A 16,925-nucleotide genomic window follows, 5' to 3' on the forward strand; every position below is an offset into this window, starting at 1 on the left:
AAACAATGCCCTTAGTTACTTGATGCCACTCGACTTACACAACACAACAAAATAAGAGTTTTTGCAAATTAAACAAGCTCTAAAAAGTGGGATAATGGATTGGCCAAGACCTGAAAACTTACACAGTGAGTGTATTTTAAGTGTAGAATGTAGTGGTATAATCAATTTAGGCTTATCTTTTACGACTTCCAAGATATTACTTGTCAATCAAGGCTTCCAATGATTCTATGAATCTGATCAACACCAAGACAATATAAATTACATTTTAAATCTCGTTTAGATACTAATCAAATAGATTTGTCAAGGGCTTTAAACTAAAACATATGATATCCCTTATCTTTGCAACACAATAGTGAAAGCATTTTCTCATTTGGATTAGCTGGACAAAAGTTACAACTCTTCAAACACAAGTATCTAGATTTATAGACAAAGTAGGATGGTAAGACAAATTTGAACACCTAACTTTGGGGGACTCAAAAACCTATCAAAACTCAACATAATGACTTGAAATTTGACACGTAGGTTGTTTGATATGCATACTAAACATCCCCAAAGATGCAAGCCATGACATATAACAGGGCACAAGATATTCAAATGCAAATTAGGCCTGTTACAACAAATTAACACTACGGCAAAAATGCAGATTTCTGAAGTGCACAAAATGACATTTCACTAACTGACTTGAAACTTGAAACTAACAATCTCAGATGCATAATCATGCTAAATGCAATGTGAGGAGCACATAAAACACTTGAAAGAGCTTAAAACACAACTTGGGCACCTAGATACAAAAACTCACATATGGGTACTTTTACAAAGTTTTGAACATGACACTCCAACATTCTTGCAAATTTTGAGAGTTTCAACTTTAGGATGTTGTATAAAATGAAAAACCTTAATTGATTTTGAATATTGAAGCATATTTACACACAATTTTGTTTTAGTATCCCATAATGTTCACAAAGAACATAACATTAACATCTACATTAATAATGACCAATCGAGCTTATGCATTTTTCTTGGTACATTTTCTAATTCATGCAAATTTATTTAATTGATCCAAGGGTTTGACTAAAGTTAAAGAGGGGTGTAAGTCATCCCTCATGCTTAACACAACAAATTCTAGTGACCAAGAATTATTCACATCCATCATGTTAAAAAAAATCACAGAAACCACATTTTTAGAGATATCACATATCATGTAAAGCCAAATAAAATGTTCAAATCCAAAATAAAAGTTTAAAACGATAACTAAAGAGATCATTTAGATCTTTAGTAATAAAATTGACTCAAAATAAAGAACAATGATTGTCATAATTTACTAGAATTCATTTGATATAAATTTAATTATTAGATATAATGAGAAATCACAATACACCATCTCAATAAAATATCTTTCACTAATTCTTCTTATAACTAAATGCCCTATTCTTACATATCAAATTTATATCAATTTTGATGGTTAAATATCTTATTTTCCTTTAAATTCAATTTCTCAATAAAAAAAAAAGATTACAAAAAAAAGATTTATAACCAACATGCATTTTATGTATTTTTTATATAAAAAACGGAAAGTCATCGTTGTCCTTCACCCAAGGAATAAGAATCCCTTGAGCCTACCAACGTACCTGCCAATGAAAATCTTCTTTGAAGGCATTGTGAGATCTTCTCCTGTACCAGCGACATCCACCTAATTAGATCAGGGGATTCCATCACTAAACAGGTAAACTATCATTTGCTTATGGTTAAGCATTCCTGAGTACTGACAAATACATGATTATTTTATCATAATCCTTGCTTGAAAGCATAATACTAAAAAATTCATTTGTAATCTGTGGTGTTGTTTTACAGTGATCAAATTTATGACTGATAAGATGATGAGCCTGTTCATTGGATTCCGAAAAGAATATCTATGAGTTGGCAGCTCATTTTATATGACTTATGAACAATCAGAAATCTATGGTAGGAGCCCATATGCGAAAATTTATTCTCGAGTGAAAGCAAAGTGAAATGAGGTGATGTGAGAGCAAACGGGTCGACTCGTACCAACTACTTCAGTTGCTGGAATGGCGGGAATGCCTCTGACCATGACTCAGTTGGTGCAAATATTGTAGCACCACTACCTTAGAAGATACTCTCTTAAAGGGACCCATACTAAAGCCTGTCTGAAGCAACTAGATATCAGAGATCACAGACACTGGTAATCTGTGTTTCACCACCGGAATAATACAAGCACTTTTGCATTTTTTATTGGTGTCATAAGAATTTTGGGTCGGTTCATAGAAGTTTTATATTTTGCATTTCTAACAGCATGATACCAATGAGCTTAAAGGAGTAGGACTCGGGCTAATGGCTTTGTCTTTGCCAACACAAACAACTTTTTAAGAAAAACACTAAACCCAATATATTGAGATGTGCGTGTAGTCGCTTTTTGAAAGTTATGTTCGATGCTCTTGATTTAAAACCTTGATTGCCCCACGAAACCGCTTCGGAGGATGGACAATGCAGTTTACAAGGAATCAGAATAACTTTGGTTGGGAAAACAAAGCGGTGAATCGAGCATACAAGTGCAGGGCAGGGCAAGCAGGGCTGAATGCCTATCAGCTTAAAATGTGGGGTGGCACAGGTGTCTATACTATATTCGGTGTTGCTTCCTTCGTTCTTTTCTTGTACAGTTCCTTCGGGGATGTCTTCCACATGCTCAGGTTTACGCAGCCAAGGATGAGCTTTGTTCAAAGGAACGGATCTCAGTTTATGGTGGATGGCAAGCCCCTGTATGTGAATGGATGGAATTCATATTGGCTCATGTCCGACAGTGTTGATTACTCCACAAGGCCGAGAGTTAAGGCCATGCTTAGAGCAGGTGCACAAATGGGTCTCTCCGTGTGTAGAACATGGGCCTTCAATGATGGAGGGTATAATGCTCTTCAGCTATACCCAGGAAAGTTTGATGAGGGTGTTTTTAAGGTACCAGAACCTATATTTGTCTGAATGCAATGAGATCAATATGTTTCATATGCCACATAATTGGCTTTGGCATTGTTTAATAAATTTGTGTCAAAGATGTGATTAAAAATATATATTCGTGCCTGTGCTATCCAATATCGTTTTATCTTTTCCCACCCACAGGAATCACCGAAATGATTTAAATAGATTGAATTTCCTATAATGCAACAAATGAACTGTGCTTCCAACCCTCCTTTTTTTTGGTTTGTCAATTAGAAACTAAGATAAACTAATACAAAGGCTGCTACTGTCTAATTCTAGTCTCCAGTAGATATTTGCGTATATATCTTTAATATATCCAGTGGAACAAGATGGTACAAGCAAAACTATATGTAGCATCAAAATCACACACGGCTTAATTGCAACTGGCATTGTTCATTTAGATGCTGCAACCATGGGCTATCGAGGTAGGAGGGTCTTGTATCCCATTATGTTTGCAGATCAAACTTTAGGTCTCCCAGTGCAGAGCAAATTTTTGACTGGTTTTTGAAGGGCTTGAACATAGCTCTTGAGCGGCAGCCTGCATGTCGGTATTTTTTTGCATATTATTTGTCGCTATTCTTCACCTTTGCTATAGATTTAAACGAAGGATGTAATATTTTGTGTTTAAGAGTGAGTTTCTGACATTCCTTTCTCTATTCTTCATTGGAAGGATAAAATATTTTTGATACACAGCTGATTTCTTTTCCCGAGGCCCTTCTCTTATATTTATATTACGTTCTTCAGCAGCATCATGCAGTTCAATTGAAAAGATAGCATTATGTTCTTTCTGATGACTATTTTTATAGTGAATTCTTATTTGGGAGAAAATATCTTTTCACATTTATAACTATTTCAAAGGGGCCATTCAGAATTTCGAATGGACCTTTACATCTTTTGGAACTACAACAAGGCCTAATTCCTTGCATGATGATTGCAGGCATTGGATTATGTAATTGTAGAAGCAAGGCGCCATGGAATAAGAATAATTTTCAGCCTTGTCAATAATCTGAATGCCTATGGTGGAAAGGGTGAGTACGTCCGATGGGCTCGTGACGCTGGAGTTGATGTTGGTTCCTCAAATGATTCTTTCTTCAGTGATCCCACGATTCGAGGCTACTACAAAAACTATGTTAAGGTAATGATGCTATATTTGACTACTTTTTCATGAATACATTGTGATTTTGTTAGTTTTTTAAGTTCATTCATGTTAATCTGCAAATTTATCCAGATAACCAAATATCAGACATCAAAAAAGCAAACATAGACTTGGCATTGGGGTTTGTTTGTTACTGTGAACTAAAATATTGAACTTTTTAAGCAGAGAGGCTTTCTACAGTAACGTCAACTTTGTTTGTAAACATTTTCACATTTTTCAATAAATTTGACGTGCAACTGTCATGATTTTGATTGGTATTCTAATGTCAGTTGTATTGACAAAATGGTAATTTAAAAAACTAAAAAATGAGTCATTTCTGACAGTTACAAATGCATGCTCAAGTGGAAAATATCAAATGCATGCATTAGATATATTCTGATAAAAATCTGGGCAGTTACAAATAGAAGGAAGTGGAAATGGATTAATGCACAGAGATGTCAGTTATAAGCTCATTGAAGTGGAAGTGGTAAAGAATAAGAAATGCGTGAAAATGTGATCACTACATTTAAAAACTGATGTGGTAAAATTTGCTGTCTTGAATGGGCTTGATAAATGAATTATCGTGATTTCTTTGATTTGTTTATCTTCACTGGCTTGATTAGTATCTGCAGTCGAGTTTTAACTCGTACTGGAGTCCTCAACTCAGGACATATTCATGGGCTCTGCAGTTTGGTTTGAATTGAAGAATTTAAAGAATTCCTGAATCTCTCCTGCAGAAGACCTCATGGCAACCAGCATATCATGGTGGAAACTCAAGAAAATGCCCATTAGCCTTCTACTAAAATTGATAAATTTGGCCCAATTCTCGTCATTGATCCTTTGGAGGATTGAAGGTAGGAGAAAGAAGAACATGAGCAATGATAGAAAGAATCTACAAGCTTACCCACAAATGTATTTGATGAATTTTTTATTCGACCCATCTATTCAGAATACACAGTTTCCCATAACAATAAGAACCCTGTCATTTCCTATGATAGGCTCACTCTCTCTGTTAGTGACAGAGGTTTCATATGGTTGCTTTGATAATTGCAATCCTGGTGCCCCAATAATTATTTTCCAGCACACCAAATTCAGAGGCCACAATAGCCAATACAAGGAACATAAATAGAGGTAACATTCATCTTGCGAATGCGAATGCCAGGCCTAGAGATTTTGAATCCAACTGTGCTTCTGTTAAAGCTGTGGGTGAGCCTTCTTGCTTCTGTTGACTCCTGATGTATCCAACCATTATCAGACAGTCGATTTATCCAGCTCAGATTGTTTTTCTATATATAATGAATTAGTTACAACATGATTCAATTAATGAAAAGTTGTCCTTAGATGATTTCTATAAGATAAGTATGTTTTAGGGATACTGATTAATGATATACTGCTACCTTGTTCATAAGCATAGCCATCTCATCTGAAATACTTTGAAGAGCTAGAGATTTGGTGAAGGCTTCAATACCCTTTTTCTAAATTTCTTTTTCTATTGATAATCATTAAACAAAAAATAAAGCATCCTTGACTAATAGGAGTATAACCCGCTCAGACTATTCAGTATAAATCATGATGATCCCAAGCCCCAATATCAAAATATACAGTTATAAACGGTGATAACGATCAGTTCAAAAAGTACAACATAGTTTAAACCTTTAGGAATACAATTCAAACTCTGGATCACCTACTACATAATCCGGGAGATCACTGCTGGAATCAGAGATAGTAATATTAATAGGAGAAACAGTTGGGTTGATGAAAATATCAGACTCCTTGCTGAACTGCTCCTGTCTGCAGGCACTTCCAGCAACTTCTTTATTCCTCCATTTACTACTGTCCTTTAGCTGCTGGATGAATTCTACCAGAGTGATGTCAAACTCGTCTCTGTCTTTGATGGTTGTGTATCCATGTGCTATCTCCTTCTTCTGCATGATTGCCTTTCCTTTCTTTAGAATCTTAAGGAATTTTCTCTCTTTCATCTTGATGATGGTTGTAATGTGCAATGCAACATTAGTATATATGAGTCTATCTCCTCCTGCACCATTGCCTTTCCTTACTTTAGAATCTGAAGGAATTTTCTGTCTTTCATCTTGATGATGGTTGTAACGTGCAATGCAACATTAGTATATATGAGTCTCTGTAGAGACTCAGTAAGGTGCCTGGCCTTTCCCTCAAAAACACCATTATTCCTAATTTCCAAATGTCCCATAATAAGACAGATGAAAGATTAGACCAAAAGATGTTACATCATTGTTGCTATTGTCAAAAGAACCAGTAATAATGTTTTTAGATTAAGGTAAAAGCAGGTTTTGAAGGACCCGAAACCCTTAACAGCATAAAAAGATATTCAACTAAGCATACCAGGAGAACATGCGCCTGAGGACCAAAAAAGCAAACACAAAATCAGGTTTTACAGGGACCTGAAACCACATAATGTAACCAGAAAGTACGACCAGGTTTTACAAGGACCTGGAACCTGAAAGTTACAGAAATTTTAAAATGAGCATATAAAAACAAGGAAACCAGAACTACTGCAGTTCCTTAATTATCTTTGCAACCTCCTTACCCACATCAGCTGTACTGAGAATAGTATCAGCAGGGGTAAGGCCTGTTCCAGCAGCATCCTCAGCAGCCTTGTCCTCATCAGCCTTTTCCTCAGCAGTCTTCTTCCGTGAGCTTAATCTGGTCCTTTTACTAGGTCCACCCGGAGACACGACCTCATTGGTCTTCTTCCCCAAACTTGCCGCAGCCACACACAGACTAGAAGTCAATCAAAAGACAAATTTCTCTTGAGATTCCAAACTTCTGTGGCAAAGATGCAATCAAAGAACACATCATGGACAGATTCAAAGTTTTTGAAAACAGAACAAATATTGGGTTCCCCTCCTGACTTTTTAAAGGGTAATTTGTGCAGGAAGAGATGCCATAAGAAACAAGACAGTTTAGGTTCAATAGGATGTTTCCACAGGTTTGAAAGGATCTTAATCCACTCAGATGGCTCATATTGGAGGCTCCATTTAAGGTTGAGATGGTTAACGATATCAAGATTATGAGTAAGGAAGTAACCATATTTGGATTTGACAAGGTGGAGGGAAGTGGAGTCAAGCCAACACAACCTGGAAGGAACATGATTCTTTGGTACAACAACCTTTATCCAAATAATATATACCAAACTCACCTTTCAAGATGGTAAAAGTTCTCTATTGTGACTTCGGTATATTATATTTCTCCTTAAGCTCAGACCACTGAATGAGGGAGATTACATTAATTATATCCTTGAAACTAACAATACCTTTCTTTGCCTATCTTCTAGCAGAGCCGTCTTGAACAAGAGCTAGATGTTCATCCCCATGCATTAGATTCCACCAAATTGAGCTCTGTCCACATAAAATGTTACCTTGTTCATATTTCTCCTTACCACCAAAGAGGTTTTTGGCATATTTCCAGCTCTTCCACATTGATTTAAATACATTGGATCCACCCACACTAACATCGCAGTTTAAGGTGAGAAGGTCCAATATATTCAAATCAGTCCAAAATTTGGCTCTACTAGGATGGGCTCTGGATGAGTTATTCCTGACAAGAACTTTCCGTGGAAAATCCCCTTGTATAGCTTTATCTATCCATTTAATAGCCAGTGCAATCCCTTGCATTCTTAAGTTTCTCAACACCAATCCTCCTAATTCTTTGCTTCTTGAACACTAGTCCCAACAAACCGCATGAGATTTCTTATTACCTTTACCATCTGACCATAAGAAATCTCTAGCAATCTTTTGAAGAATGCCAAATTGGTTTTGACTGAAGAGCTATGCAAAAGAGAAATATATGGAAGAAGAAGAGAGGATATTCTAACAAACTTGTACTCTGTCAGCCATGATGAGGTAGGGTGCTGGCTAATCTCCAGACAAAATGCACCAAAGACAAAAAAAAAGTCAAACATGATTCTTTTTCAGATTCATGAAGACACAGCAAAATTTTCTCAAGAATTTTGTTGTTTTCGATCACAAAATATACAGATCATGAAGATCAAATGCTGAAAATTTCAAAAAATTTCACTGTGTTTTCATTTTTTTGAAATTTAGTCAATGGTGCAATTTGTAGGGAGGATAGCCGCGTCCGTGAGGTAGTTAGTATTCCATTTGCTCAACTTCTTAGTGACTCTCCCCTTAATCCACGTCCACATATCATCAATGTTCAGGTTAACAGCAAATGGAATGCCTTAGTATCTCACCACATTACTGGGTCCTCCCCATCCTATACCATACTTGAGGCACCAGTTGGCTACTTCCTCTTCCCATTCCAGCAGGATGGATTTTGACAGAGAAGTCTTACTACCCAAGGTAGTACAAAAGGTATTTAATTTCTCTGTAAGGTGTTCCATATTCCTTTCTTCCAAACAAAATAGGATGGCTATGCCATCTGCAAACTGAATATTAGAAAGCTCCTCCTTGTTAGGTAGGGATGTACCCTGTACTTTTGGAGAAAGGGAGACATCCCTGAGTAGGTAATGGAGGGATTCTGCTGCAATGACAAACAGGGAAGGAACAAGGGAACACCCCTGTCTGATGTTCCTGGAAAGTTCACAAGAGTGTGATTGAGCACCATTTATCTCTACAACAGCCCTTGCTCCAACAAGAAAGGAAGAAATCATGTGATAGAAGAGATGAGGAAATCCAAGGACCTCCAACATCATTTTAATGAAACTCTATTTCTCTCTGTCGTATGCTTTCTCATAATCTATGAGAAGCATGCCAACATTCTGTCCAGAGACTTTACCCAATCAAGAGCCTCCCAATAGGTGATAAGATTTTCCATTATGTATCTACCCTTGACAAAGCCAGTTTGTGTGGGGTTAACGATATTTGGAAGAATATTTTCCATCCTCATAGCCAGGATCTTAGCTAGTATCTTGTATGAAACGTTCAATATGGTGATGGGCCTCCAGTTTTTAATAAGAGCCTTATCACCCTCTTTAGGGATGAGTTCGATTAGTCTGGCAGTAATATCTTGACCCAATGTTCCACTTTGAAAGGCATTCTCATACACCTCTAGAAGCTCAGGACAAATTCAATCCAGGTTTACCTTATAAAATTCCACTAGCAACCCATATGGTCCTGGGGCTTTGTCATTGCTCATTTTCTGCATAGCATTTCTGATTTCTTCAATTGTTATATCTCTACTGAGTCTACAGCATCCCTGTTTGAGATTTTCTTGGGTATGATCTTTTTAATCTTATTTCTAGTTTCATTCATCTTTAGGCCATCATCTTCAGATGTAAATAATTTACTATAATATTTGTTGAATGCCTTAAGTATATCATCCTGAGAAGTCAAAGTTTCTTCTTCTTCACAAATGCACTCAATTTCTGTACTTGGCTTCTTTACTGTTTAAAATCTGGAAAAAAAATTTAGAACCTTTGTCCCCAAGGTTAATCTAGTCGATCCTTGCTCTTGCCTTGGCTTCTTGAACTCTTCTGGTTTGGATCTTTCTAATTTCATTTCTCACACTAGTGACTGCATCCGATGCATTGAGATTAAAAGGATTATCTTGTAGATTCTTTTCAACCTTTTGAAGGGAGTTGACAAGGGTAAGCTATTTACCTCTTGCATCTATGGCTTTTTTCTTTCCAACTACCTTGAATATAGTTTGCCAGGATTCAGTAATTTGGACCCACCTACTAATGGCACTTTCACGTTTGATGATACTTTTATTGTACCACTGAATGATATTAATTGCAGCAAGGACACCCTGGTCTTGAAGCATTGAAGTGTTGAGGGAGAAGCCATATGTCTTCATTTTTACCTTAATAGGTTTATCAATTATGAAGATATAAGTGATCACCAAATGGTGATCAGAAAGGGTGTAAGGTAGGATTCTGACACTATTATCATTAGGGGGTTTAGAACAGCTGAATACATCTCTATTTAAGTAGAATCTATCCAGCTAGTAATAAATCCTCTTGTCACCTTTTTGGTAATTTGACAATGTGTACCATATTCAATTAGAGCTGTGTTTGAGTCCAGCTAGAGGGTCAAAGAGATTAAGTTTCCCAATCATCCTACTCCAATAAAATTGCTGATTGCCCTTCCAATTAAACTTCATACTTCCAAGCTTGTCTTGTAGTCTTTCAACCATATTGAAGTCTCCAGCTAACTGTCAAGGAATGTTTGCCAGGTCAGTAATCCATTGCCACAACTTGATTCGTTCATTAGTAATTGGGAGCATATACCAAACATCTATTAAATTCAAGGTGTTCATGCTTTAGGTAGACCCAAACTGCTCTGTTACAAGGTGAGCATCCCCATTTGCTAATGGCTTTCTTCCACTTGGGTCCAATTAAAATAGAGGTGCCTCCCTTACCCCTTTGATGGCCAGAGGATAAGGCAATAACATCTTTCCAAATACATTCAAGGGAGATTTCAAGAGAAAATCCTCCAGATTTAATTTCCTGTAGTATCAATATGTCTAGATCCTTGATCATCCTCAAGAACCTCTTGACCACATATTTTTTATCAGAGGATTCCAACCCTCTAACATTCCAAGAAACACAATTTAACTTCATCATAGCAGAATTTATTTATTAGCATCCATAAGGAGCCTAAAAGCTCTTGAAGCAATTGGGGAGTTTTCCTTTTGGGACCTTAGGTGGTTGGGTTCCCTCCCATTAAAGGAGGTCTAGCTCTCTTCGTCCTGATAGCTTCACCATCTTAAACTATGGTGTAAGGACCATCTGATTTTAAACATAAAATATAAGACAATTAGAAAAAAACAACCCTTCTTGTTAACATAATCTACCAGTTTACATTTTTTTAAATTTTTATTTAGATTGCTTAGTAGATTTTCATCTTCGTGTTGTCCTTATAGGACTTAACATTGACTATCCAATCCGGGCTCTTCTGTCCAGGGCCAAATGGTCAGTCCATTGGACCAACCCTCTATCCAATAGGGACATTACTTACTCAATACCTCTGCCCATTCGAGGTAGGCTGAACATGTAAGTGATTGAGACTTCGCACCCTATCCTTTCAGGATGGGTAACCAAAGGAACACATAAGCGACCTTGTCAGGTCATACCTCTACCCATTCGGGGTAGGAAGATCTTTAAGTGACCTGGAGGTCGTACCTCCATCCAACCGGGATGGGTTAAAACAGGGGACAGGAATAGACAATGCTCTGATCAGAGTCTTTCACCCTTCCGAACCAATCCGGGTCTGGGTGGCTTGCAAGAATTTACACAGTCTGCCCAGGACTGAGCCAAGGTTCTTTGCAAGGTTTATCATTACCAATAGATCCACACCTTTCCTTGGATTTCGAGCCTTTAGCCAGGTGTAAGACCACCGAGAGAATTACTAAGTCCTATACCCCTTCTCGGGTTTCAGGCATCCGACTAGGTATAGGTACCTTCTCGAGGATCTTTATTTAACTGCTTTTTTTCTGCTTTTTGTTACCAAGTTTTTTTTTACTGTTTAAGCTTTGAAATGAGTTACAATTTAACGAGAGTTAAGTAACCACAACACCTATGTCCAAAGTATTTGTGCTGAAGAGGTATTCTTCACCTTCCAGGCTGCCTACATACCCGTATCCACAGGATCAAGATATCAATGGAACGTGCACTCGCTACCGATATGTAGTTTTGTTTGTTCTAAGTTTGATGTAACTATTGTGGAGATGACCCTTGTGGGGTTCTCTTCATTTCCGAGTAGTTCTTCACCGTCATACACTTACTAAGGTGAATTAGGCGGCAATCTTAAGCATCCATTATATTATGTATAAAACTAGCTTTTAGAGATTTTTAGTTTGTCCGTGTACAATGTTCACCTATGCGTATGTACCCTTAATTTCTCACTTGGTTAGTTATTGTATGTAAAGAACTTCCCAACAGCTGTAACATACCATGCTAAAGATAACATACTATGCCTATACTGCAAAATGGGTTCTGAGTTTTATTTTGCACCAAAGGATAATGTGTTGACATGTAAGGTTAATCATTAACTTATTTTCAAGGTTCAAACAAAAGGTAACATTACACAAATGCCATTCTTTTCTATTTTAATTAAATATAAAAACAAATTCTAGCAATTGTTTAAGGATTTTTGAGGTTTCAGTTTCCAAGTAAAATCAAGGTTTGCAAATATACGTAGAAATTTCAAATCGATGTTTTACTTTTGTATTAAGTGCAGTGAATTGAAATTTTTAGAATACAATAAACTTCAGCAAACTCTATATTGGCATACTTCAAATTCCAAATGCAGATCTCATCCAAGTCACATATGACACAATTCCAAAGCCATTCTTTAACAACCCAAAACTTCCAAACACGTGGAATGAGAAAAATTCAGTATCACTTAATCCAATGACTGGCAGGAGCGAAGAATAAGAAAAATGGCAATTTAACTATTCTGCTGCTATACTAACAAATAGGTACAGCAGGTCACTCCAATTGTAATGCATTAATAGAACATACAATAAAAGGCAAGAATATACCAAATAGTAGGGTTTTCTGTATAGTGACAATTTCATATCCAATTGATCAAACTGTTTTTAGCTAACATTCCTAACAGCACAAACATTGATATATGAACATTCCTAATCACAGATGGCTCCCAGTTTCAAGAAGTAATACAACTTTGCAATATAAACTTAGAATGAACCATCTACCCAATCAAAGTTTATGTGTACATTTATCAACAAAACAAATTAAGACTACCCCAAAGATGTATTCAGCTGTAACACTACCATAAAAAAGCAAAACAACAAAATATAACTAAATAAGTTTTCGTAATATCTCTCACCTGTAATTCTTGTGCAACAACCTCTGTGCATAACCAAAACAACTGAAAGAAATGTTTTCCCCAAATAAATTTTACATACCTGGTTTGACTGAAAGAGTTGAGATGAGGAAAAGAATAACTGGGAATTTGTTACTGTGATACCAAGTAGCTACCTCTAGACTAATACTGTTCTCCTTCTTGCTGCAAATTCTGTATGAAACTGAGAGTTTGGAGCAAAAGACTAACTAAGGTTCTGTCATTCTTGATTTCCTGAGACTCCTGGCAAGTATCCTCTCTATCCCCCATCAAGAGAACGACTCTCCTCCTTTTATCCATTTTTTTTGTGGCGGCAAAAACCCTATGGCTGGTCTCTCTCCACATTCACGCTGCCCTCTTTTGGATCGATCCAAATCTGATTCGCTTCTTCCCCAAGCTTCCACGATGCCACTGCATGGGAGGCCACCCCTGTACCAGCCACGTTGTCTCCCATTCCCTCTTGGTTCAACACATCTCCTTATCCAGCCTTGCCGTTTCCTGCGCCTGCCTCTTCAAAAAGAAATATGCTCCATTCCTGTGGGTTTTATAGCATTAACTTAGCTGCCTAAGTCTTATATTACCCAAAAAAAACAATGTTTATACTTTTAAATTTGTTATGAATAAGAAACAAAACATTTGTAACCTCCTTATCTAATATAAATCGATGCATCACATTTAAAGCTTTTTGGCTCATTTTGTTTTACCTTCGACCTTTATTTGATCCCCTCAACATTTACCTTTAATCATTAGTTAAATGCTTAGTTCCAAAAGTGTGAAATTATTCGTTTGTAAATGTATGTTTTTTTTAAAAATTATTTTAAATTCCACTTTTAAGAAATTTTCTTAGTTAGTACTTTAATATAAAAACAAAACTAATTTGCTTAAAACAAATATCACTTTATTTAATTAATATCTAAAAATAAACATAAAACTTTCTTACGTATTAATTACTATAAAAATGACTTCCGAATTTTAAAAAGCAAGATAAAAATAATAATAATAATTTCATTAAATAATCGCAAAATTTATTTATTTTTTAAATTAAATTACCTCTAAAGAAAACACATTAAATATTTTCAAATAAAACTTGATAAATAAATCTCAAGGAATTATATTTAAAATAAAAGACAAATTATTTATTGGAATTGCAACAAATGAACAATATAGGGGTCGTGACATATGGGGTCCATCTTTTTGGTCTTCCTCCTCTTTTTTTGGGTTTCAACATTGAAAATAAATGTTTCATCTTCAACTTGATCTTGGTTAATGGGAGGATCCTCTTTATCCCCCATAGGGAAATCCAAAATCATGTTGTTATTTGGGCCCTGACCATCACATCTACAACAATCCTTCTCAGAATCATGAGGTTTCATTCTCTTGTCCCTGGGTTTGGGTTTATAATGTCAAAGATTTGGGAGAGGGGGAAGGGGGAGGAGGGGGGATGACAACCACAAAGAATCCATTAAGATTATCATCCTCAACAATCTTGTTGGTTAAAACAGAGCTAATAGTGTCAAATTTATCATCAATAGGGGAAGCTGAGGGACAAGGGGAAGGGGGTTTATCTAGGATGACAAGGTGAGCTTGATTATCCTGAGGAGGATAGATAGGAGGGGCGATAGAACCAACAATAATGTTTCTCGAGAGGGGTAAAGAGTATGTTCTCCATTTTGGAGGGGGGGGGAGGGGTTCAATTTTGCAATGTCAACCTTCTTTTTAATTCTATCCAAGGCAATTTGTTGAGCATTTGCATTCGATGGGAGGGCTTAGGGTTTGGCTTACTGAGCCCAAAGTCTTAGTTTTGAGCTCGGGGGAGAGCATCAAGCTCTTTGAGAGGTGATTTGTTGAAAGTGGGGTGTAGAGAATTATTAGTAAACCTGTCTTTCAAGCCATCTAGAGAGGCCTAGATTTCGTCGACATTATCCATCCACTAAGAAGGGGAGGGACAAATGGGGTGTTTGACAACATCAGAATGAGGGGACTTATCAACCAGAGAAGATTTAGTTATGGGTTTCTAATTATTGTTTGCTCCTTTGGAGAGAGTGGGAATTTTTTTGCTTTAGTAGAGGGCAATCATGCCTTTTATGACCCTCATTCTTGTACAAATAACACACATTGAGCCCTCCCATATATGTGATGGGGCAGCTAACAAGAGTATCATCAAATTCAAAGTATATATTCTCCGGACATCAAGTCTGGGATTAATAGACTTTAAAACCCTAGTCGTCTATGTTAGGTATTAGAACATTAGACCTGTTGACCTTAATGACCCCATCAATAGGTTTGAGCATTTGAGGGATGAGATTCCGCAAGTAAGGGGGGAGATTTTCGATAATAATCTATCTTTAGCTGGTTAGAACAAGGATCTCACTGTTGGAGGCATCGAGAGACCAAGGGCTCAAAACTCAAAACTCCCAACTTTTCAAAGGTGTCTTTCTATAACAGCTTTCTACGAATTAGGGTTATAGAACAAGAGAAGAAAGAGTCCTTTTTGGAGCATTCAACAATAGGAATAATGATAACCCATTTTTTGCTCCCAAACTTGTTGTAGCCATTCATTAAGAAAGTTCTTGGATGATAACTTAGCAACATCTAAAGCAACAAAAAAGATTGCACATCCTCTAAGTCTAGTTCATGGTCTAACGCTAGAGACATTTTTTTGTTAGGCTTATTGACGAATCTAGGGGAAGGCGGGCCCTTACCTCTATCTTCACGATCTTCTGTTTCGACTTTGCCTAATAATTTGCTTTTGAAGAACCTGGCATCCATAGGTATGATTCTTGCACCTTGGATGACTTGTTTGAAGGATTTTGGGGGCTCTCCATCCTTTTGCCCTTCTCCAATTACACTCTTTCTTCCATTTTCGACTCCTTTCAAGCAACTCAAGCATAGGGCACCGCACGTTGGGGAAGCAACGATTAGGGTTCGAGCTAAGACGGGGACACCACTCTTTTGATTGCATAATGCAGTGGGATCAAAGGTTTTGATCTTGGAAAGCCCTGGTGAAGAAGATGCCATTAGTGGGGATGACAAGATTTTAATGACAACTGGTAGGCTTTACGTACGAAGTTCCTTTTCTAAACTTCTTGATATATATATTTCAATTATTAGGATATTGTTTGTCAAATGTACCAATAATATAACATAGGAAATGCAAAATTAAAAAATTATTTAGACCTCATAATTTGAGTAGTTAATCTAGCAATTCTAACCCCTCCACTACCATTGTCTGAAAAATTATTCCCTAATCTTATTGTTTTAGGACTTATACTTTTGTAGATTCTAATGCATATTTTGTTTATGAGGGGATATAAGCAACTCGTATAAGTGATACTAGCCATTAGAATTGCATCATAAACTTTTTGTTGTGATAGGAAGTATCATGCAAAATTGAAGAAAAATCGAAGACCATGTCAAAGACATGTACGTTTTTATGCTGTTACAGTATTATTTTGTCAATTTTGCATCTTTCTATTAACCCAATCCATCATCTACTGGTATTTTGGAAGCCACTCCCATTTCTTATAGCTATTTTTACATATGGAGGAGTGTCTACCTATAGATTAGGATGAAAAGAAAACTAAATTAACTTGCCTGAGGAAAAATGTTATCGGTGTAGCGACTAGTTAAGGATGTCATCATGGGATGACTAAAAAACTCATCACCTCTATCGTAGAAAAAAGTATTCTAATTACAAATGCTTATTGAAGCTTTTTTATATTTAATACAAAATATATGGTTTAGGTTATTGATATTTATGAATATTAGATATTTTGAAAATTGATATCTCTTAGCATATTTTACATAAATTTTATTTAAAAATATAGGTATGCTAGTAATATCTACAATGGTTTTAGAAAGCACTATTGTTATTTTTCAGAAGGTTCATGTTTGTGGTTCTTATTTTAGAGAGTTTTGGGATGGGCACCAATAATAACTTGGAGATAAGAGGCATCTCTGGTAAGAGAGCTTGGAGATAAGAGGCATCCCTGGTA

The 16,925-nt window shown here is 36.5% G+C and overlaps 1 protein-coding gene across 1 annotated transcript in view; it reads left to right on the forward strand.

Annotated features, from left to right (window-relative positions):
- The first annotated feature begins 1,590 nt into the window (after positions 1-1,590).
- Positions 1,591-16,925, forward strand: part of LOC149552540 (mannan endo-1,4-beta-mannosidase 2-like) — a 77,396-nt gene continuing 62,061 nt past the window's right edge. The window contains exons 1-3 of the mRNA XM_089788118.1: positions 1,591-1,723; positions 1,852-2,967; positions 3,926-4,123. Of these exons, the coding sequence (XP_089644244.1) occupies positions 2,503-2,967; positions 3,926-4,123 (663 nt within the window). The 5' untranslated portion in view covers positions 1,591-1,723; positions 1,852-2,502. The remainder of the gene's footprint in view (positions 1,724-1,851; positions 2,968-3,925; positions 4,124-16,925) is intronic.

Source organism: Cupressus sempervirens, chromosome 6, assembly GCF_028749045.1.
Source record: "Cupressus sempervirens isolate cs-2001-9-10 chromosome 6, ASM2874904v1, whole genome shotgun sequence".
NCBI classification, from domain to species: Eukaryota; Viridiplantae; Streptophyta; class Pinopsida; order Cupressales; family Cupressaceae; genus Cupressus; species Cupressus sempervirens.